General features: G+C 41.3%; 1 protein-coding gene and 1 long non-coding RNA gene across 3 annotated transcripts in view; one reads left to right on the top strand and one right to left on the bottom strand.

Annotated features, from left to right (window-relative positions):
* LOC307189348 overlaps window positions 1-21858 on the bottom strand; it is a 116585-nt gene extending 94727 nt beyond the window's left edge. Inside the window, exons 1-2 of one of the 2 annotated variants that reach the window (XR_013829160.1) lie at window positions 21802-21858; window positions 21579-21641 (exon numbers count right to left, since the gene is read on the bottom strand). This is a non-coding gene — a long non-coding RNA (uncharacterized lncRNA). The remainder of the gene's footprint in view (window positions 1-21578; window positions 21642-21801) is intronic. The other variant, XR_013829161.1, reaches the window with a different exon arrangement.
* Window positions 21859-21871: 13 nt separating this feature from the next.
* Window positions 21872-23317, top strand: LOC307189572 (peptidyl-prolyl cis-trans isomerase FKBP4-like; the record flags this gene model as incomplete). Its single annotated transcript, XM_079927757.1, is given in 2 exon segments — window positions 21872-22621; window positions 22625-23317. Coding segments are annotated over 2 exon segments (1443 nt in total), but the record flags the coding sequence as incomplete, so codon positions are not given.
* Between the last annotated feature and the right edge of the window lie 2018 nt (window positions 23318-25335).

Genomic DNA, 25335 nt, shown 5'->3' with positions numbered 1-25335 from the left:
AGATTATATGGTTTGTGCATACATTAAATGACAGCATAACAAGATAAACCAGAACATTTTACCCCATAGAAAGAAGGTACTATATCTCAGAGAACTCCCTCTAAGCTCTTCCTATGTCCTGTTGACCAAAAAAATAACGTAGGAGGCTGCAAATAAGAAGGGTTTATTTGGGGTGTAAATAATTGCAATTCAGAAGGCACAGATTCTGGTAACCCTGAAAGAGTGTTACAGGGAAAAGAAATAATCAGGGGCTTATAAAGACAAAATGCCACAAGGTTGTTAAAAGTTGCCTGGTGAGAGGGGGCTTCCCTGGTGGCGTAGTGGTTGAGAGTCCACCTGCTGATGCAGGGGACACGGGTTCGTGCCCCGGTCCGGGAAGATCCCACATGCCGCGGAGCAGCTGGGCCCTTGAGCCATGGCCGCTGAGCCTGCACGTCCGGAGCCTGTGCTCCGCAACGGGAGAGGCCACAACAGTGAGAGGCCCGCGTACCGAAAAAGTTGCCTGGTGAGAATTGTGTTTGTCTCTGATATGAGTCAGGAAATATTTGTCCTTAAGAATCACAAGTTATTTTAGGGTAGGGGTCTGATAAGTATATAGGCTGTTCCAAGGTATTTTAAATAAGAGTCCAATAAGTATCCTGAGTTTCTGGCAGATGTTTTAGATGACATCATCAGGACAGTAAGTGGTCAAAAGGTCAGATCCATCCAGGCTGAGACATACATAAGTCACACATTATTAATGGCCTCCTGGCTCCATTTTGGAGATTCTTTTGGCAACACCAACTCCATTTTTATTTTCCTTCCACAGTCCTTTTGTATCTCTGCCCCATTTTTTATTGTCCCAGCCTAGCCTTCATGGTAAGTCGTTTCAGAGATGCCCAAAAATCAACGTAGAATCAATCCTTTGTTCCCCTGGCATTTTGTTATACCAGCAATGATAATCCCCTGTCTTGGGTTAATCCTATGGTTTCCATCATTCTCATACCCACGACGGTTGATTGTACTCATTTAAAATCATGCTAATTAAATTCAACCAGGCTTAAATTAGTTGGCAATCTTTTCTTCATTATTTCCCCTAGAGTCTATTTTAAATAATTTTCACATTCCTCAAGTTCCTAGTATGCCTTCTACACCCAAACCCAGAGGCTATTTCACTGTAAAGGTTTAAGTCATTAATAAGCTTGATTGACTTCCTCTCTTTCTAATCTGAAAAGTTTACCTTATTTCCTCCTATACACTTCTTCAATTTTGTCACAAAGAAAGAAATACCCTGCGCCCATTTTCAAAACTAATCCCTTCACCTGTCCTAACAACCCCATTTTCACTTGCCTCTTCTCCCTCCTTATTTATAAGGTATCTCTTGACTCTCAAGTCAGTTCTTCCCTAATGGCTTGATTCCAAGCTACTTCACTGCCCTAGTTTTACTCTGTCTGAATGGTATTCCTAGGTCTCCCTCACAGGCTTTACTCAATCATTTTGATTCTTCAATGAGAGATTTCTTAGGAGATTTCTTTTGTGTTATCATCTCTCCAAATTCCCCACCTTGGTGCCTTCACGTCCAGACACTCTATTTTATGTACTTCTTCTGCGTAAACTGCTATGGCCTTTACATTGAGCTTTGTTAAGGAAAGCAACTCTGCTACTGTCACCAAACCAGCCTGAACCAGGAGAAATGGAGAGCCTAAAGTGCCATCAGCTTCATATCTCTCAAACTGTAGGCTGGCCCCACTTTCTACATAGCTTCAGAAAGCCTCGTTTCAGACCAATACTTTTACAACCAGAGCATCATACTTGATAAAAATCCTCAAATTCTTACTGGTTTATGGTTAACCAACGAGAAAGTCCCATCATGCAGTTAGTTGGAAAAATATTTTACAATAATTATCTAGAGAAGTTTGTTTGAAATGATAACGGCCTAGGTTAGACAATCTTGGGAGTATCTTATTGAAAATTCTTGTGGTTAAGATGGTCCTTTAGCTATTCTTGCTTGAAGTTTGTTCCCAGGTGAAAATGCCTTGGGTCACTTCCCAAGAGACCTTGATTGTCCACTTGAGCTGACCAACAATGAGAAGACATCTCATTCTAAAGCTAGTTCCTCAGGAGTCTTCTCTGTGGAACAAGACAGGTTTCTTCCCCAGTCACCCCTGAGGTCCACTCAACTTCTCATCTTCCAGGAAGCCATTCAGAACCAAGGAAGGTTTTCTTCCTCTTTGGAGAAAATTTCTTAAAAATGAAAGAGTGTGAAGTAAAGGAATAGGGCTCCAAAAGTCAAGTGAAAGAATCACAGGACTCTCTTAGGGAATAAGGAATGAATATTCCATAAAAACACTAAATTATATTACAAAAAAAGTGCCATGGCTCTAAGAAAGAATAGAACTGCTTTCTACCTCTTACATCAGCAAGCCTGTTATGTGCCTCTAAGTTTTTCTTCCTTGTAATATTGTAGATGCAGTTAAACAACATGGTTTCTCGGATTTCCTCTAGAGCTAATATAATACATAAATTTACTCAGTAGTAAAATATTCTAATATTATAATGCAATATATATTTTTTGAATCTATTTATTTATTTATTATTTTTGGCTGCATTGGGTCTTCGTTGCTCTGCACAGGCTTTCTCTAGTTGCAGCAAGCAGGGCCTACTCTTTGTTGCAGTGCGCGGGCTTCTCGTTGTGGTGGCTTCTCTTGTTGCAGAACACGGGCTCTAGGCGAGTGGGCTTCAGTAGTTCTGGCAGGCGGACTCAGTAGTTGTGGCTCATGGGCTCTAGAGCACAGTCTCAGTAGTTGTGGCGCACGGGCTTAGCTGCTCCATGGCGTGTGGGATCTTCCCGGATCAGGGCTCGAACCCTGTCCCCTGCATTGGCAGGTGGATTCTTAACCACTGAGCTACCAGGGAAGTCCTATAATGCAATATTAAAAGGAAAAGTTCTTAAGTGTATTCTACATATATGGACATGTTCAACATGAAAGTATACTAACATAAACAGGCTGGATTATTTCTCAGTAGCATTATTAAGCAGAAGAGCATTATAGAAGATTGTCTGCTCTTCTAAGAGTTTAGGCAAGACTGGGAGCTATAGAGCTACCTGCCACGCTTCTCACATTTCTAGGGAAATAAAAAGTCTGATGGTAAGAAAAACAGCAGCCAAAGCAAAAAATATGACAACAATTCAGTTTTATTTTTTAAGTCTTTCCACTTTACATTTCTAAAGTTGACAGGTCTATTTCTGTAATTCCCAGAGTATGACTGGAATTGCAAAATTATTTAGTGTAACCCTGAAATTAATGAAGAAAAAGAAGGGGGTGGCAGTAATAATAGTAGAAGTAGGAAGGAGAGGGGAAGGGAAAAAAAGAGAATGGGGAGCAGAAGAAAGGGTTGGGGAGGAGGAAGAGATTAAAAAGTAAATGGGAAAGTAAAGGCTCTTTTGTTTGTTCTTCTGGCACACTTCCAGAGGTAGGTTCAGATGACAAATAAGAGGGTGACAGCCAGCCCTCTCTGCTCTAGCTAACCATTATGTAGATTCAGAATTGTTTTCCAGGTGCTACCAACTGGCTTCCAGCTCTAGTTAACAAGCCTGTGTATGTTGGGAACAAAAGTTGAGCATTCTGAAGGTGTCAGAACCGCTTCTCTATAACCACTTGTTTCGGAGGTCAGAAATACTATTATGCGCAAACACTCTTGATGGAATTCTGCACCAAGCATTGTTAGAATTATACAAATACGGAAGGTACAGAGTCCATTCTATGAGATGGTGATGTACTACCAGAGGTGAGAAAAACATGAACACAAATCCATGTTATTAGTACATTATGTTGACGGCTACACACATCCAACAGAAATGGTACAATAGGGAAAAAATAATTAACCGTTGGACAAAAGTAGAAATTATAAAGGTAGGAGGCAGAAAAGACCAAAATTAAAAATCAGGGTAATGGGCAAAACTACAACTAGCCGACAGTTATCTGGAAACAAACCTAAAGACTTCTTGGAAGAAATGTGGCTCAAGCAGAAAGTTGAGAAGGTAGAATATGATCTGGAGTAGGCATTCCAATGAGGATACATCACATTCATAAGGAATTAGGAAAAAAGGGAAACGGAAAATAGGAAACAGTAAATTCTATCACTATTTCTGGTAACAGAGATAAGCAAATTGGGCAATGAGTCAGCATGCCCCCGAGATATATGATACCCTGTTACTCTTGTTCTGAGACTTGTTAGTACCTATTACTCTAAAAATAAGTTTATTGTCCAATCGGTAAACTAAGATAGATGTGTGTTTTTGATTCAAAGTTTCTCAGAAGTCAAATATTTTTTATAACAAATATTCATGGTGAATCTCTTAAAGGAAACTATGGTATATTAAGAATACTTAACCAGGATGTTGGATCTAGCTATTAGCTTATAAAAGCCATCTGTTAACATAGAAAACAAACTTATGGTAACCAAAGGGGAAGGAGGGAAGGATAAATTAGGAGTTTGGGATTACCAGATACATACTACTATATATAAAAGAGATAATCAACAAGGACCTACTGTGTAGCACAGGGAACTAAATTCAGTATCTTGTAATAACCTATAATGGAAAAGAATCTGAAAAAGAATATCTATATGTATGTATGTATGTGTGTGTGTATATATATATATATAATATATACACCTGAATCACTTTGCTATACACCTGAAACTAACACAACACGGTAAATCAACCATACTTCAATTTTTTAAAAAAGCCTACTGTTGAAGTTTCATGAATTTTGAAGGTCAGTTGTTATACGCAGCCAGTATAAAAATTAAACCATATAAAATTACAAGTAAATAAATTATATTAAAAACTAAGGTAATGAATACTCAAAATTCATCACTTTCTGATTATCTTATGAAGGGTGGGAGAATATGCACCTCCAAATACGCCTCTTTGGTGTGTTGATTATTTTGAGCTGTAGGCTCTCGAAAAACAGCAAATGCAGGGAGAGGCTTTCTCTGAACTCCCCTTATTTGCCAAAAGACAGGGCCTCCAAAAGGGACTCAGTTGTCACAGACCACCCTCCCCAGGAGCTTCATCAACTAGGAAGGAGGGACTCTTCTCACAGGAGAGAACAGAGGTCAACACCACACCGAGTCAAGCTTTGTCACAAACTCTCATACCTCCCACCCATTCTTCTAAGGGCCCATTCATCTTTCCTAACAATCATTTCCTCTCCCTTAAGAGGCCTACATCCCCTCTCCCCTTTCCCTACTGAGATGGCATTTAAACCTAATGCTAAGCCATTTCGGGGAGTGACTCTTTATTCCCTGAGTATCTCCCATGTATTCCTGAGGTATCCATGTTAATAAACTTCTGTGTGTTCTCCTCTTGTTAATCTGTGTGGTAAAGCTCATAAGGTAGAGGGAAATGTGTTTTTCCTCCCATACAGTTCTGATCTTGAAGTTATTGATGTCTGTTATCTATATGGTAGAAATACTATACAATGGGGCACTACACTGCATCTCTTCCCAACAAATGCTATGAATCAGACTTTTAATTTTTCCAAGAAAGCCACTTGTTAACCATTTACCAGCTCACTACTGCCCATGGAAAAACGATCTTCTCTGAACAACAGGCAGGACCAGCATCCTCAGAACACATTTTCAGAAATGCTGACCTACAGAAGAGTCCATTCCAGTTCTCTCTCCTAACAGTTCCTATATTTATCCTTTGCCACAGCACTAGCCAACTTACCTGTTTTCCTCAACTCCTACTGATTTCTATAAGTCTCAGCTCAGACACTGTCCTTTTTGTGGAACATTCTCTGATCTCTCTCTGCAGCAGAAAATAGACCCTAGCTGTCTTCACTGAAGCTTGAATGTGCCACATTGTCCTAGCTATGATTCAGTAATCAATTCAACAAATATGTGTTCTCCCCCTATCATGTGTCAGGCATCGTGCTAGGTGGTGGGAATAAGATTGAACTGACAGCCATCGTCCATTCCCCAGTGAGGGAGATAAAACTGAACACTAAATCAATTACTTATCATTTTGACAAGTGGTAAGAAGAAAAGTATAATTGTCTAATGTCTATTTAATCTACAAATCTGTGATTCCTTGCAATGTTAAAGGCTCATTTCTGTCATCTTTCTCTTTTTACTATCAAGCGCCTCACAGAACATAAATGTTGGATAAATTTACTGTGATACAGAAAAAAATAAGGCTTACTTACAGGTTGTTTGTATTTACTGATAAATATTAAAGGATCGTGAAATAGGTAGGTAGGTAGATAGACAGATAGGTGGGTAACAGATCAAGAATGCATGAGGAAGATAATTCTTACTGCTCAGTGTAACTGAACTCACAGGAGGAAAGATTATGGGAAAAAATGGTAGGGCATTTAGAGAAGTAAGAGTAGTAGAGATGAAATGGAATTAAGACTAGATTGTGATTGTGGAAGGAAAAAGAGAAATCTAGAAAATATCTGCATGAAGAATGAGTTGGACATGATGATGGAGAAGGTAAGAACAGTGATATGAGATGGAGCTGCCGCTAATAGACCAGATATCGTGACCTTGGAGCAATGGTTTCAGTCTTTGCAGTAATGCAGTCATAGTCACTGCTGTTGTCACCTACAAAGAGAGTTTTGAGGGCATTTGCACTGCAGTGTGCATGTAAGACATCTTGGGGCTGAAAGAAAAATTAACTTGGGAATCATTCAACCTGTCCCTGACCACCAACCAGCTAGACCACCATTCATTTCCTTGCATCCTCCAAATAACAAGTTGTTATATTTTCCCATGTGCATAATGGTAAGAATTCCCTAGCTTTCCAAAAACAGACAAGTTCCAAGTGTCCTGTTGGCAAATTCCCACTGAGAATAATATAAGCATTCAGAAACTTTAAGGAAACTCCCTTATTTGCTGCCAGAATATTTTTTTTTCCCAAAAAAGTGATAAAGAGCTCCTGAAATGATTTTATGATTTCAACATGATGCACTTAATTGAGTTTGCAACCAAAAACCCAAGCTTTACATATTGGGATCCCAAGCAAATTTGTCTTCTCAGGAACATTTTTTTAAAAAAGCATTAACATATTGTGAGAAGTGAGAGCACCCACATGTCTGCAAAACAAATGATTCAACCATTCCTCAGGAGTTCTCACAAAGGACATGTAGGCTTATTACATGAAATAAGAACAAATGAAGAGACTTAAATGTATTAGAATTCCAGACACATTCAGATATAGTGATATCATGGGCTCCCCTCTCATATTTATTCACAGATTGGCTTTGAGGCTATTTGTTTTGAAATCCTATAACTATTAGTGCTTGGAAATTACACTGGGAAAAGGCTTTTCTTAATACATGTGACATTTAATCCTAGAATACTAGGATTATATACATAGGTATTCAACTCAGTTAGGGCCTTTGAAATTATGTATTCTAATTTTGTGAATTTGTTTGTTGTCAGTCATTTTTGATCACAGACTTCTTTGGAAATCTGATATTATCTCTCAACTCTCTGCTTAGAAAACTGCACATATTCCACATGTCTGTCATACAGAAGTTTAGATTTGTCAAGTCCCTGAAAGCTCTTCATAAATGACGCAACTGCTAGGGTGGGAAGGGAGGGATCCATGGACCTCAGGGGAGCCATCTCTGATTTGGCCCAAGCATCTTACCTGCAAAGGCAGAAATGAAATCCAGAGAGGCTGAAACAGAAGTCACCCAGCAAAAGGGCAGCAGAGACACCGTGGAAATGCAACTTCCTCACTAACTCATGACCCCGCACGTTCCTACTACCTACTGGGAATTTATTTATTTATTTATTTAGTGGGTGGAGTAGCAAAGAATAGCTTTGTTTCTTCACCAGGAAAAGGGGGACACAGCAGGCTCAGGACCCTCAAAACTGTGTGTCTCAACCTGGAGGAATCTGGTGAGAAGTTTTATAGCAATGGTTCAAGGATGGGGTGTTGATAAGGATCAGGGTGTGTGAAGGGCCTGCACTCCTTTAATCTCACCTCAGGCGGTCTGAAGAGTTTCTGTGCTTCCCTTAATCTGGTTGAAGAATGCTAACATCTTCCATTTGTTGGGGGTTTTAGTTCCATAAAGAGCTCAAGGATATTGTTACCTACAGACCTCAGGCAGAACCGGGACCTGCCCCAGGGCTGTGCTATTGTCTCTTGGCTCCTCCTCCCTTGTCTCTGCATCCCTTCCCTTCCCTGACTAGCAACTGTCCGAATCTGCCCTGTGGGCCCTACTGGGAATTTAAATAACCACAAACAATCATGATTTTGGACGTCTGTCCATACCTCTCCCCTCCAAGGCTGGAGGGTCATGGTCAAGAGAAAGTAAGGTCAGAAGTTGGAGAGACTTGGCTTTGTTCCTGGATTGGCTGATTATTGCAGGACTGGATATAAATATTTTGTCTGCATCAGTTTATCTGCGAAGTAAAAACAATTATTTCTGGCCAATTCCAACCACTTTGGACTATTGCAATAATCAGTAAGATAATATCTATAGCATATTTCTGTACACCTGACACTAACGGAACATTGTAAATCAACTATATTTCAATAAAAATAAATAAATTAGAGGCAGAGTCAAGATGGCAGTGTGGGAAGACATGGACTTAGCGTCTCCCCATAACTAGGGCGCCTGCTGGCCGCTGGTGGGGAACTCTAACACCCAAGGAGACGGGAGGAACCCCAAAGTGAACCAGTAGCACGTACGGGGACTGAGCAGGGAGAAGAAGTGGAGGCCAGACAGGATCACTGCCCGTGAGGCCAGGAAGATCAGGAGAGGTAGGTGGGAGGGGCCCTCCGAGAGGAGCCAGAGAGGAGCAGAGGGTGACTGCCCCACCCACTTGGGCACGGGGAAGAGCAAGGATCTAAGGATGTTTTCTATTAAAAAAAAAAAAAATCAGCCTGCTGAGCTCCCAGGCTGATCCCCTGCCCTCCAAGGCCCTCCCACCCCCCCACCCCCGGCCACGTTGGTCCTGGGGACACAGGAGGGAGGCCAGGAAGATCAGGAGAGGCAGGCGGGAGAGGCCCTCCAGACCCCAGACGAGAGGAGCAGGAGAGGAGAGGAGGGTGTTTGTCCCACCACTAGAGCCCAGGAAGCCTGCTGGGCTCCCAGGTGAGGTCCCCTGCCCTCTGAGACCAGGAGTGGGGGGCACGCCTGGCCCTCTTCTGTCCCTTGAGCTTAAGCCTCACTCCCCACAGCCCACAGGGCCTTTTTCAGCCCTGTGGGTCCTGAGCATTGGCCCCGCCCACCACCCAAAACTCGCTCCTTACTTAGGCCCCGCCCTCCACAGTCAAGGCATTGCCCCCCCCCCCTTTTTTTCTTTCTTTTCCCACCTCCTCTTTTTTACTGTTGTGGTACTGATGTACTCTCTGGTTGTTCATCCATCTATATTTTTAGTTTTATCCTTTTAACATATCTGTTAGTTTCCTAGTCTAATTTTATTTTTTATAATAAAAAAAAATTTGTTTTTGGCCACCTCACATGGCTTGCAGGATTAAGGAACTCGGGGTCAGGCCAAAGCTCCTGCAGTGGGAGCTCCTAGTTCGAATCACTGGACTAACAGAGAACCTCAGGCCCCAGTGAATAGTCATCGGAGTGAGGTCTCATGGAGTTCCTCATCTCAGCACCAAGACCCAGCTCTACCCAATAGCCTACAAACTCCAGTGTTGGAAGCCTCAGGCCAAACAACCAGTAAGACAGGAACACAATCCCACTCATTAAAAAAAAAAAAAAAAAAATGAGATGGCAAAAAAGTATGTCACAGATGAAGCAGCAAGTAAAAACCTACACCACCAAATAAATGAAGAAGAAATAGGCAATCTACCTGAAAAAGAACTCAGAGTAATGATAGTAAAGATGATCCAGAATCTCGGAAATAGAATGGAGGCACTGATTGAGAAAATACAAGAAATGTTCAACAAAGAACTAGAAGAACTAGAGAACAAACAGAGATGAACAACACAATAACTCAAATGAAAAATACACTAGAAGGAATCAATAACAGAATAACTGAAGCAGAAGAACGAATAAGTGAGCTGGAAGACAAAATGGTGGAAATAACTGCCAAGGAGCAGAATAAAGAAAAAAGAATGAAAAGAATTGAAGACAGTGTCAGAGACCTCTGGGACAACATGAAATGCACCAACATTTGAATTATAGGGGTCCCACAAGAAGAAGAGAAAAAGAAAGGGTCTGTGAAAACATTTGAAGAGATTATAGTGGAAAACTTCCCTAACATGGTTAAGGAAATAGTCACCCAAGTCCAGGAAGCACAGAGAGTCCCATGCAGGATAAACCCTAGGAAAAACACACCAAGACACATATTAATCAAACTAACAAAAATTAAATTCAAAGAAAAAATATTAAAAGCAGCAAGGGAAAAACAAAAAATAACATACAGAGGAATCCCCATAAGGTTATGAGCTGATTTTTCAGCGGAAACTCTGCGGGCCAGAAGGGAGTGGCAGGATATACTTAAAGTGATGAAAGAGAAAAATCTACAACCAAGATTAGTCTACCCAGCAAGGATCTCATTCAGATTCGATGAAGAAGTCAAAAGCTTTTCAGACAAGCAAAAGCTAAGAGAATTCAGCACCACCAAAACAGCTTTAAAACAAATGCTAAAGAAACTTCTCTAAGCGGGAAACACAAGAGAAGAAAAAGACCCACAAAAACCAACCCAAAACAACTAAGAAAATGGTAATAGGAACATACATATCAATAATAACCTTGAATGTAAATGGATTAAATGCCCCAAACAAAAGACATAGACTGGCTGAATGGATACAAAAACAAGACCCATATATATGCTGTCTACAAGAGACTCACTTCAGATCTAGGGACTCATACAGACTGAAAGTGAAGGGATGGAAAAAGATATTCCATGCAAACGGAAATCAAAACAAAGCTGAAGTAGCAATACTCGTATCAGATAAAATAGACTTTAAAATAAAGACTGTTACAAGAGATAAGGAGGGACACTACATAATGATCAAAGGATCAATCCAAGAAGAAGATATAACAATTATAAATTTTTATGGACCCAACATAGGAGCACCTCAATACATAAGGCAAATGCTAACAACCATGAAAGGAGAAATCAACAGTAATACAATAATAGTAGGGGACTTTAACACCCCACTTACATCAATGGACAGATCATCCAAACAGAAAATAAATAAGGAAACACAAGCTTTAAATGACACAATAGACGAGACCAGATAGATCTAACTGATATTTATAGAACATTCCACCCAGAAGTGGCAGAATACCCTTTCTTCTCAAGTGCACATGGAACATTCTCCAGGATAGATCGCATCTTAAGTCAGAAATCAAGTCTTGGAAAATTTAAGAAAATTGAAATCATATCCAGCATCTTTTCTGACCACAATGCTATAAGATTGGAAATAAATTACAGGAAAAAAACTATAAAAAACACGTATACAGGAAGGCTAAACAGTGTGCTATAAATAACCAAGAAATCACTGAAAAAATCAAAGAAGAAATAAAAAAACACATAGAAACAAATGACAATGAAAACATGATGACCCAAAACCTATGGGATGCAGCAAAAGCAGTTTTAAGAGGGAAGTTTACAGCAATTCAATCTCACCTCAAGAAACAAGAAGTATCTCAAATAAACAATCTAACCCTACACTTGAAACAACTAGAGAAAGAAGAACAAAGAAAATCCAAAGTCAGTAGAAGGAAAGAAATCATAAAGATCAGAGCAGAAATAAATGAAGTAGAAACGAAGAAAACAACAGCAAAGATCAATAAAACTAAAAGCTGGTTCTTTGAGAAGATAAACAAAGTTGATAAACCCTTAGCCAGATTCATCAAGAAAAAAAAGGAGAGAACGCAAATCAATAAAATTAGAAATGAAAAAGCAGAAATCACAACTGACACTGCAGAAATACAAAGGATTATAAGAGACTACTACAAATAACTATATGCCAATAAAATGGACAACCACGAAGAAATGGACAAATTCTTGGAAAGGTACAATTTTCCAAGACTGAACCAGGAAGAATTAGAAAATATAAACAGACATATCACAAGTAATGAAATTGAAACCGTAATTAAAAATCTTCCAACAAAACAAAAGTCCAGGGCCAGATGGCTTCACAGGCAAATTCTATGAAATATTTAGAGAAGAGCTAACACCAATCCTTCTCAAACTCTTCCAAAAAATTGCACAGGGAGAAACACTCCCAAATTCATTCTTTGAAGCCACCATCACCCTGATACCAAAACCAGAAAAAGATATCACAAAAAAAGATAATTATAGACCAGTATCATTGATGACCACAGATGCAAAAATCCTGAACAAAATACTAGCAAACAGAATCCAACAGCACATTGAAAGGATCATACACCATAACCAAGTGGGATTTATCCCAGGGATGCGAGGATTCTTCAATGTATGCAAATCAATCAATGTGATATACCACATTAACAAATTAAGTAATAAAAATCATATGATCATCTCAATAGATACAGAAAAAGCTTTTGACAAAATTTAATACCAATTTATGATAAAAACTCTCCAGAAAATGGGCATAGAGGGAACCTACCTCAAAATAATAAAGGCTATATATGACAAACCCCCAGCAAGCATCATACTCCATGGTGAAAAACTGAAAGCATTTCCACTAAGATCAGGAACAAGACAAGGATGTCCACTCTCACCACTCTTATTCAACATAGTTTTAGAAGTCCTAGCCACAGCAATCAGAGAAGAAAAAGAAATAAAAGGAATGCACATTGGAAAAGAAGAAGTAAAACTGTAACTGTTTGCTGATGACATGATACTAAAGATGCCACCAGAAAACTACTAGAACTAATCAATGAATTTGGTAAGGTTGCAGGATACAAAATTAATGCACAGAAATCTCTGGCATTCCTATACACTAATGATGAAAAATCAGAAAGAGAAATTAAGGAAACACTCCCACTTACCATCGCAACAAAAAGAATAAAATACCTAGGAATAAACCTGCCTAAGGAGGTGAAAGACTCGTACACAGGAAACTATAAAACACTGATGAAAAAAATCAAAGATGACAAAAACGGCTGGAGAAATGTACCATGTTCTTGGATTGGAAGAATCAATATTTTGAAAATGACTATACCACCCAAAACAATCTATAGATTCAATGCATTCCCTATCAAATTACCAATGGCATTCTTCACAGAATTAGAACAAAAAATTTTACAATTCGTACGGAAACACGAAAGACCCTGAATAGCCAAAGCAATCTTGAGGAAAAAAAAAACAGAGTTGGAGGAATCAGGCTTCCCGACTCCAAACTATACCACAAAGCTACAGTAATCATGACAGTATGGTACTGGCACAAAAACAGAAATATAGATCAATGGTACAGTATAGAATGCCCAGCGATAAACCCACGCACATATGGGCACCTAATTTATGAGAGAGGAGGCAAGCCTACACAATGGAGAAAAGACAGCCTCTTCAATAAGTGCTGCTGGGAAAACTGAACAGCTACATGTAAAAGAATGAAATTAGAACACTCCCTAACACCATGCACAAAAATAAACTCTAAATGGATTAAAAACCTAAATGTAAGGCCAGACACTATCAAACTCTTAGAGGAAAACATAGGCAGAACACTCCATGACATAAATTACAGCAAGATCCTTTTTGACCCACCTCCTAGAGAAATGGAAATAAAAACAAAAATAAACAAATGGGACCTAATGAAACTTCAAAGCTTTTGCACAGCAAAGGAAACCATAAACAAGACAGAAGGACAGCCCTCAGAATGGGAGAAAATATTTGCTAATGAAACAACAGACAAAGGATTAATCTCCAAAATATACAATCAACTCATGGAGCTCAATATCAAAAAAACAAAAATTCCAGTTAAAAAATGGGTGGAAGACCTAAATAGACGTTTCACATAGGAAGACATACAGATGGCCAAGAGGCACATGACAAGATGTTCAACATCACTAATTATTAGAGAAACGCAAATCAAAACTACAGTGAGGTATCACCTCACACCAGTCAGAATGGCCATCAGCAAAAAATCTACAAACAATAAATACTGGAGAGGGTGTGGTGAAAAGGGAACCCTCTTGCACTGTTGGTGAGAATGTAAATTGATACAACCACTATGGAAAACAGTATGGAGGTTCCTTAAAAAACTAAAAATAAAACTACCACATGACTCAGCAATCCCACTACTGGGCGTATACCCTGAGAAAACCATAATTCAAAAAGAGACATGTACCACAATGTTCATTGCAGCACTATTTACAATAGCCAGGACATGGAAGCAACCTAAGTGTCCACTGACAGATGAATGGATAAAGAAGATGTGGCACATATATACAATGGAATATTATTCATAAAAAGATACGAAATTGAGTTATTTGTAGTGAGGTGGATGGACCTAGAGTCTGTCATACAGAGTGAAGTAAGTCAGAAAGAGAAAAACAAATACCATATGCTAACGCATATATATGGAATCTTAAAAAAAAAAAGGTACTGATGAACCTAGTGGCAGGGCAGGAATACAGAGGCAGACATAGAGAATGAACTTGAGGACATGGGGTTGGCGGTCAAAGGTGGGGCGAAGTGAGAGTAGCATCAACATATATACAGTACAGAATGTAAAAAATAGTTGGCTGGTGGGAAGCAGCAGCATAGCATAGGGAGATCGGCTCAGTGCTTTGCAATGACCTAGAGGGGTGCGATAGGGAGGGTGGGAGGGAGACACAAGAGGGAGGGGATATGAGGACATGCGTATACATATGGCTGATTCACTTTGCTGTGCAACAGAAACTAACACAGTAACGTGAAGCAATTATACTCCAATAAAGATCTATTAAAAAAATTTTTAAATAATAAATAAAATCACAGAATTAAAAAATATCTATGGCATATAATCCAAAGCATATAACTTCAGGGGGAAGTGTCCTCAGAAAACAACAATAATAACTTGTGTTTTGCAGAGCCTTACAACCTAGTGTTGCAACTGTGATGTAACAAGTTTGGTACAAGTAAGTTCGCCCTGATTCTCATGTTCACTGGAAATGTGAATAAGACACTACACTTACTTAAAGTCTCAAGCTGTGCCTCGATGTTCTCCTATGAGAGCCATCCATCTCTGCTGCTGGACCCTCCCCTCCTCCTTTGGCTCCGGACTCTCATGGGCAGGCACCTGAAGCTGAGATGCCTTATCCCTGCTGCTGCCGCTTCTGCTTCCTACTCATACCATCTCCCCACAAAAGTGGCCATCAACGTCCCATGCTGGGGTGTGACTGGCACCATTTTTACTGAGACCCCAAAAGATGACCCAGTGTCACATTACCCCACTCTAGATTCACCCCACTGAAGGGCAGACCATACCCTATTTTATTCATCCCAAAGCAAGGCTACTTAGCATTCCTAATGTCCCAGAGATTTTTCTATTTCTAGTAGCTGGTGCATACTTGGTGCCAAATAAATGTTGACGGAAATGCATTATGAAGAGCACTGACATTGCAATATGATTATTGTTTCAATGTGGGAGTATAATTCCTGGACTCTGTTGCCAGTAAACACATTGAGTCTGGATCATACTGGTGAAATAAATACAAAAATATCAGACTCCAAAATAGATTTATCTAAAATGATAATTAAATGTGTCAGCTTATAAAAATATTTTTCATCTCTTGAATTGCAATTTCTGAGAAAGTTCTTTGAGAAACTCTGTTGAATACATATAATTATTTAAATTGTGAACTTGGCTTCATGCTAGTAATACAGTAATAGATATTTTTGCTCTGCATTGGGGATCTTTTGGACCAAAAGATATTAAACTGGAAAAACGGGGTATTTCACAATGAAAATCAGTGTATGAGCTTAAGAAAGACATGGGGAAAGTCAGTTGCAAACGGATTTAGAGACGATATTCACAGTTAGGGTTTCCTTTCCTTACAAGTTTCCTAATCCAGGTAATCACACTTAATCCAGAGAAAGAACTGGAAGTTTTTACTATTCCAATTTATCTCTCCAAGGTCTTAATAAACATTTTATTCATTTATGGAACAAATATAAACAGAAGTATGTGTTCGACACTGCTGTTCACAGAGAATACAGTGCTGGACAAGCAAAAATGCAAACCACACTTCTGGGCAACGTGCAGTCACGTGAGAAATACAAATAGACAATTACCTGGTGACAAATGCTAAGACTGGGGCCTTATTCTTCCAGAAGGAAGTGCCAACTAAGAATGAAAAATAATAGACTTTAGGCGAAGGAAGAAGATGCTTAAAGTAGATAGTGTAGTGTGTGTACAAAGACCCAGAATTGAGAGTGAAGATTTGAAGAAGTAAAATCTCTTCTCTTTCAGGAGAAGCCCCCATGGCTACAATAGTGAAAGAGGTGGTACCCAACCTCCCACTACAGAATCCAAAGGGGAGAAGACACTTCACACACTGATGACTGGGACCCAGGCACAAGGGTCCCAATCAGTGGACTGTCTAACCTACTAGTTTTAATTTGGACCAAATGAGACAATGAGTAAGGGATGATTAGGATTCATGGTGCAAAAATTAGACCCAATGGCACCAGCCACAACCAAGCAGTGGCCGTGGTCCCAGCAGCTCTGGTCTGTAATTCCAAAACAGACTCACCTGCAGCTTTGATTCCATCTGTCAGGCTCTCTTCAATTCTCTGAACCCCTTGCATTATTCCAGAAAGTCCCAGTTTTGCCATAACACAGAGATTTGATTTCTCTTATGAGCAAAAAATCCTAATACAGATATGAATGATAGGAAGAGGGGTTCAAGAAATGAAAACGTGGGGAATCTAGGATTTACTATCCAACTGAGGGGAGAATATAGAGAGGCAGTCTCCTTAATATTCCTGAATGGGAATCTGGCAGCCCATGGGAAACAGTGGTGAAACAGCTAAATAAATGCATCTATACCTTTCTTGATAGCTTCAATTCATTCCTGAAAACTTTGCCGCTAAATATAAAGCCCTTAAATTTTTTTAATTGTTATGAATTTCAATGGAACAATTATGATTTATTTCATCCCAAACTAAGACAGCCAAACAATTTTCACTTGATAGAAAGATGTATCAATTGCACAATGAAAACAAGTTTACATAATGATAAAAACTGAAAGTAGTTTATTTAAAAATTAGTGCAATGAAGATTTAGTATCCTCACCACAAAAGGAAGTGCAGACAAGGACGCGGATGGCAAGTAGTGGAGGAAGGGTTTGAGGCAGCCATTCTTTGGAAGGGACACTCTTCTTTTGCGCCATTTTATTCACTAGTTGTCAATGTCAAACTGCACTGCAAAATTATCTTATACCATAGAAACCACTTTTAGAACACCAAAATTTTGTGCATGAGAGTTCTTTAAAGAACAGAAACAGCACCTGCACAGAACAGACTCATGAGTCACCCCCTTTCCCTTGGCGTATGTTCACAAAGAACAATTCTGAATTCATCTAAATGTTGTTCTATATAATATTCTATACAATATTCTCAGACACTCAACTGTTGTGTCAGTCTATGGATGAATATATCTTTGAAAATATACTGTGGAAATATTCCTTCTTGTAGTATATATCTTTAGCACATTTGGGGGAAAAAATAGTCATTGCACTAAAAAAGAAAGGAGTCATTCACAAAGAGGTAAACTTTTTAAGAGATGGTATAAAAAAAAGTTATAAACAAACAGTTGTTAGGAGGAAAAACTGTAAGCCTGTGGTATTCTAGAATGAAGTACCTCCTGGGGTAAGGCTTTGGGGGATCGAATTGCTCAGCCCATAGAATCCATGAAGTGCATGCAGACTACAAAGACCGAGGGTGAGAAGGGTTAATCTATTGTCACTAGACAGTTTATTGAAGAGAAGAGGATTCTGAAACAGGACTTGGATCCTGTTGTTCCAGAGAAGCTGAGACTTGAAGATGAGAGAACAGGGCATGGAGTTTTGGGGGCCCCCAGCAAGAGGCAGACCCACAAAGCTTCATGGATATACACAGAGATGCATGACAGGGTATTCACCAATGTCAGTGTTAGCTCAGGGTAAAGAGCTTTTGTATTATTTTTCCTTTCTACTTACATGTATCTGTAGTGATAACTTTTTTTTACAATAAACTATATCACTCCTATAATGAAAAAAAATCATAACCCTTTTCAATTCTGAAATAGAATGTAAACAGAAAAATATCCATTCACCCAAGAGTTTAAAAGCCTAAATTCTTGGCTCACCTCAAAGACATTCAGAAACCCAGGGACTTTCTAAAACCATTCAAAATGATTCTTTAGCTCAGGCAGCTGCAGGGCTGTAGTGGCCAAAGATTTATCCTGTGGGCTGTCAGATCATAATATCAGTTGAATTCCCTCAGCCAAGTCTCATAAAGATTGTCATGGCTGGGCTTCCCTGGTGGCACAGTGGTTAAGAATCTGCCTGCCAATGCAGGGGACATGGGTTCGAGTCCTGGTCCAGGAAGATCCCACATGCAGCAGAGCAACTAAGCCCGTCTGCCACAACTACTGAGCCTGTGCTCTAGGGCCCGCAAGCCACAACTACTGAAGCCCGTGTGCCCTAGAGACCGTGATCCTCAGCAAGAGAAGCCACCACAATGAGAAGCCCGCGCACCACAATGCAGAGTAGCCCCCGTTCACTGGAACTGGAGAAAGCCCGTGCGCAGCAATGAAGACCCAACACAGCCATAAATAAATAAATAAACAAACTGAAAAAAAAAAAAAAGATCGTCATGGCTGACACTTAGAAAATCCTATGTTCAGGGCACTATGCTAAGTGCTATATTTGTATCATCATATTTAACATTCAGTAGAATCCTTTTAAGTATTATTGTCTTCTCTGTTTCACAGATTAGGAAACAAAGGCACAGAGAATTTAAGTAAATTGCCATAGGTCAAATAGCTGGTAATGGTGGAGCTACGGTTAAAGCAATCAGACTGATTCCATAGTCCATATTCCTAACCATACATAATACAACATATGGGTCAGGATTAACTGAGCACTAGAGAACTGAAATGGGATTATACAGAATTCGGAGTCCTGTGTGCTCCCTGAAACTCCAACCACCCAATGAGCCTCCTTTTGTCCATGGAATCGAAATTTAGACCTTTGTGTTATAAAGATGTTCTTCTCACGGGACTTCTCTGGTGGTCCAGTGGTTAGGACTCCCTGCTCCCAATACAGGCGGCCCAGGTTTGACCCCTGGGCAGAAAACTAGATCCTGCATGCCACAACTAAAGATCCCACACGAGGCAAAGAGGACCCCACGTGCCGCAACTAAGACCCAGCACAGCCAAATAAATAAATAAATTTTAAAAAAGATGTTCTCTTGCTTCAAAATGTTGCTGCACCCTGATCTGAAGCAGTCCTCATGGTGAAAAAGCCAGGCCTCATGGTGAATCCCTCCTTGCTCCACTGGATTCTATAACTAGAGTCAGCTGAAACAAACTCCTCTTGACTTTCAGGATACCATGATGCCATTTTGGTTCTCTCTTATTTCCTCAACCTTTACATATTAGAGTGTCTCACAGCCCTCTTTAGCCCTCTTCCCTTTCCTATCCACGTTCTCTCCCTAAGTGGTCCTAACCAGTTCCCTGCCTAAAAATACCACCTACATGCTGAACCACAAACCCACACACCCAAACCCACACCTAACTTCCTGACACTTCCTTTACGAGGTCCAGCAGGCATCTCAAACCACACTTGTGCAGATCTGAGTTCCTGATAATCCCTCCCCAAATAGCTCCTCATACAGTCTCCCCATTTCAGTAAAGGAATTCATCATTTTTTCGCTTACTCGGCCAAAATTCCTGAGGTCCTCTTGGACACCTCTCTTTCTGTTACACCCCCCATGTGAAGCCTGTGAGCTCCTTTTTCAATATATGTCTAGAATCTGAGACTCCGAACTACCACGGCACTGGCCCAGGCCACCATCATCTCTTTACTGAATTATTGCAATAACCTGCTGATGGTCTCCCTAGTCCTGCACTTGGTCAACTTTACCGCCCCCTCCCCAGCTCCAAAACACACTCTAGTCTCATAAGAGCAGCCAGGACAATCCTGATAGATGTACATCATATCATGTCACTCCTTTGCTCAAAACCTTCCCTATAAAGGTTTGAGACTTTCCGTCTCAAGCAGAACATAAGCCAAAGTCCTTACTAGGACTTATAAGGCCCTACATGATCTGGTCCCCGTTACCTTTCAGACTTCGTGTCCTAATTCTTTCCTCTAATTCATTCTGTTCATGGCACATTGGCCTATTTAACATTCCCCTAATTTACAGGCACACTCCCACCCCAGGGCCTTTGCACTTGACATTCCCTCTACCATATATACCTCAGATACACATGTGGCTAACTATCTCATGTCTTTCTTTTTTCACTCAAAACTCACATTCCCTCAGTGTGAGCTTTCCTGGGGGCCACCCTGCTTAAAATGTCACATTTATCCCTCACATTTCCTTCCATGCATTATTTCTCTCCTTAGCTCTTAGAGCCATCAAATATAACATGATACACATTTTATTTGTTTGTCTTGCCTACTGTATGTCTCCTCCACGATAACAAAAGTTTCATGAGGACAGGATTTGTACTCACTCTGTTTCTTATCGTATTTCCACTGCTGAGAATGTACCTGGCATGGGGTTGACACATCATAGATAGGTGTTGACTTCATAAAGAGATGCTCTACAATGTCGATTATAGAACCAAACCTCACAGTGTGATAAATATGTTTATTGAGGACATCTCAACCTTTGAAAGTCAGGCAAAATTGTGTCAAGCCGTGTATCCCGTGTTCTGTGAGAATCTAGTGCCCTCAACAAGATTTCCGAGAACTCCCCAGTGTTAATACCTTCCCGGTTACTCTGGATTTGCCTACCTGCCTCCCTGGACTGTTGAGGTCATTGGCATTTGATCCCCTATAACTATTCTCTGTCCCCTGCTCTGTGACAAACCGAGACACAGAAAGCAACAGCTTTCGCTTCAACACCCCCACAAACTCTGACCCATTGTAATATGTTTAACTTATAATTTGCAATGACAGAAGTGTATTTACGTGGCTTCAAAAAAGTTATCATTTAGTATTAAACATCCTCAATCTTTATAATCCTTTGACCTGCCTTCAACACTGTCTCACTGTCCATTTTCCTCCATGGCCGTCTGTCATGCTACTGGGCCATTTCTCTGTTCCTTTCTCCTCAATTCTCTCACTCTTTTCACCATTCTTTTCCTAACATCTGTTCTTTATTTCTTGAGAGAATATTGCCTCTCCCTCTTTGTATTTTCTTATGATCCATGTCATTAAGTTTTCACATTATACTAAAAAATAGCTTCTCAAGTTTTATCATTTTATGCAAAAGACAATTCCTCTTCATCACAGGAAATTCAATGACAGCTTTTAAAAGTCTTTGCATCCAAGAGTCCTGAGCAGTTGGGGCAATGGCAGCTGCCTATGCAAAATCTCTTCAAACAACCTCCAAACGACAAGAAGAATAAATAACACCACACAAAACACACCTTTGGCATAACTAGAAGACAGACAATCTTATACACTGCAGGTTACCTGTAAGTAGGAAAAGAAGCACCAAATTCCAGGAGAGTCAACTTCACAGAGAGCAAAGGGGTTCTGAAAAAAATGCACAAGAAAGATAAGATTGAGGTAAAACCACTCCCGGGGAGACGGGCTGGGGACGCGGCGGCGGGGGCGAGGGCTGGCCCGGGATTCCCAGGGTCCCAGGACCGGGGCGGGGCCAGGCGGAGGGCGGGAGGAACGAACGAGAAACCACCTTTCGCAGAAAGGAACGCCAAAGCCCGAACCAGCCGCCGTCTCTAGAAAGTTCTCCCCAACCCGCGTCCCTCGCCGCAGGCCGGCTCCTCCTAGCCTCTTACCCCCGCCCCCTCCGCGGCGGTGGGACCAATCACTGCCCGGGCCGCCTAAGACCCGCCTCCTGCGCCCGCTGCCCGGGAAACGGCGCGAAGACCGCCTCGGGGACGAAGGCTTCCGAGGGTGGGGCTCAGTCGGCGCCGCTGTCCCTTGAGGGGGTGGACATCAGCCCCAAGCAGGATGAGGGCGTGCTTCAGGTCCTCAAGCGAGAGGGCACAGGCACAGGGATGCCCATGATCGGGGACCGAGTCTCTGTCCACTACACGGGCTGGCTGTTCGATGGCAGCAAGTTCGACTCCAGCCTGGACCGCAAGGACAGATTATCCTTCGACCTGGGGAAAGGGGACGTCATCAAGGCTTGGGATATTGCTGTAGCGACCATGAAGGAGGGGGAAGTGTGCCACATCCCCTGCAAGCCAGAATACGCCTACGGTTCGGCGGGCAGCCCTCCCGAGATCCCTCCCAAGGCCACGCTTGTGTTCCAGGTGGAGTGGCGCCATCGGGGAGATTGCACTGGAAGGTACTCCAGAGACCAGATCTTTTACCGCCAGGAGGTCGGCGAGGCCGAGTGTGTGGACCTGCCTTGTGGGGTGGAGAAAGTCATTCAGCGCAAGGAAAAAGGAGAACATCCCATTGTGTATCTCAAGCCCAGCTATGCTTTTGGCAGTGTTGGGAAGGAAAAGTTCCAGATCCCCCCAAATGCTGAGCTGAAGTATGAAGTATAACTCAAGAGTTTTGGGAAGGCCAAGGAGTCCCAGGAGATGAGTTCAGAGAAGCTGGAGCAGAGCACCACAGTGAAGGAGCGGGGCACCGTGGACTTCCAGCAAGGCAAGTACAAACAAGCTCTGCTGCGGTACGAGATCGTGTCCTGGCTGGAATTTGAGTCAGCTTTCTCTAATGAGGACGCACAGAAGACACAGGCCCTTCGGCTGGCCTCACACCTCAACCTGGCCATGTGTCATCTGAAGCTGCAAGCCTTCTCTGCTGCCGCTGAAAATTGTAACAAGGCCCTGGAACCGGACAGCAACCATGAGAAGGACCTCTTCCACCAGGGAGAGGCCCACCTGGAGGTGAACGACTTTGACTTGGCATGGGCTGACTTCCAGAAGGTCCTGCAGCTCTACCCCAACCACAGAGCTGCCAAGGCCCAGCAGCGGATCCGCAAGGAGCTCGAATGGGAGAAGAAGCTCTATGACAACATATTTGAGAGGCTAGCTGGGGAGGAGAGCAAGGCCAAGGCCATGGTCGCTGCAGGAGACCAGCCTGTTGACACGGAGGTGAAGGACGGGCAGAAGAACCATGTGGCAGGGGGCCAGCCTCAGGTGGAGGCAGAAGTGTGGCCTTTCCCAGCCCGGCTCCCGGCTGCCTGCCCCGCTTCTCCCTACCCTACTCCACCCTATTGGTTCTGTAAAAACTGAAGAATTTTGAGTGAATTAGACCTTTATTTTTCTAAAAACCAAAAAAGGTGCCCCCAAAGAACGTGTATCCTTAAGTGTGAAAATATTGAAGAAAGAAACCTGATGTTGATGGTAACAGATTCAGTGTATACATTGAATTCAGTAAGAGTCCATGAATCCATATATATATTAATTAATTAATTAAAACTAAACAAATGGGAGGTGGGGGAGGAAGTCTTACTCCTTTAGAATATCAACTGGTAAATGTGGGAGGAACGATAGAAAAATCACCATTTTGCAACCATTATAATAAAAATTGATTTAAGCAGAAGCTATCGATGAATGCTTAGAGTAGGTGAAAGTTTGGGGAATAAAGGATATTTACATTGCCTTAAAACATTTATTTTCAAATTATGTATTAATTAGCCGAGGAGGAAATAGTGACTTGACGGTGGAGAAACCTGGCAGAACCATCACAGCCATATGATTGCAGCCAACACCACCAATAATGGAACAAATGACATCGAGTGCCTCTTGATATGATGCCCTGAGAAGGATATAATGTCACATCTGTTTGCTTATACAACGTGTATAACCTGAATCTCATCAGAGGAAACCTCAGGGAAACTCAAATTGATGGCCGTTCTACAAATAATAGGTGCTCTTTGAAACTGCCAGCATTATGAGAGAAAAAGGAAGACTGATGGGTGTTATTCCAGATAAAAGGACACTTAAGACACATGACAACTAAGTGTAATTCGTAACTCTGGGTATCTTAGGCTAGGAAAAAACAGTTAGCTGTTATACGACATTACGGGGATAGTGGATAAAATTCAAATACGGGCTCTGGACAAACAAGCACTCTTATGTATCCTGGCAATAGGACAGCTATGATTAAAAAAGAAAATAGACTTTTAATATCCTAGAGGAATCTACAATGTAGGAAATCCAGAAATAGATAAGAGTAATTAACTTTGAAAAATTAAAAGGATGGACTGGGGGCAGAGGAATAAAAACCCCAAATACTGTATATTTGATTTTGAAGTTTAGATCTTTTTTCTATTTCAATGAAAAAATCTCATAACGAGATTCAAAGATTGAGAAATCAAATCCTTGTTAAGTCTTTGTTTTGAAAGTCTTTAAAGTTGGTTTTCGTATTGAACTGTCAGGAAGTTAACTAGCTACCCATCACCTTCAGACACAGTAGCTCTGTTTACACGACCACTGCCAACACATGAGTCACAGGATCAGACCATAACATGCCCACAGCTTGTCTTATTTAACTCATCGCTTCAGGGAACACATGGGGAAAAATACACTCTGTACAGGCCAACCATTTTAGCACAAACGCAAAATTGCACAAAACAGAAAAAGTTGCATTTCTTAAGTAGTCTGACTAGCAAATTCCATGGTTCTATGCAAGTCTGGACCATGTTTTTGAAAGAAATGCTTTTGCAGAAATTTTGTTTCTCCTTCATGCGGAACCTGAAAAAAGCTGGCAAACTGCCAAATCAGAAGTTCTGAAGACTCGAAATGCAACCTGTGTCATTTGTATTGATTGTAATCCATAGCGTGTGTGCATGTGGTCATGCCGGTGATTCATAGATAACACTGTGAATCATAACTAAAACTGGAAAAGTAGGTTTTGATAAAATATGATTTAATCAAATGCAAAAATCACATTTTAGCAACCTGGTATTGTCCTCTACTTAATGTGTTTCCTTTCTCCCCCTCCACTCCTTCCCCTCTTCCTCTCCTTTTTATTCTATCAAAGCTCACACTGGGGACTTCCCTGGTGGCGCAGTGGCTAAGAACCCGCCTTCCAGTGCAGGGGACACGGGATCGATCCCTGGTCCGGGAGGATCCCACATGCCACAGAGCAACTAAGCCTGCATGCCACAACTACGGAACCCACGCGCCTAGAGCCCATGCTCCGCAACAAGAGAAGCCACCGCAATGAGAAGCCCACGCACCGCAATGAAGAGTAGCCCCCGCTCGCCACAGCTGGAGAAAGCCTGCGTGCAGCAACGAAGACCCAA

Source organism: Stenella coeruleoalba (assembly GCF_951394435.1).
Source record: "Stenella coeruleoalba genome assembly, chromosome: 7".
Taxonomy (NCBI): Eukaryota; Metazoa; Chordata; class Mammalia; order Artiodactyla; family Delphinidae; genus Stenella; species Stenella coeruleoalba.
The sequence above is the reverse complement of the archived record's forward strand: the minus strand, read 5'-3'. Positions and strand labels throughout refer to the sequence as shown.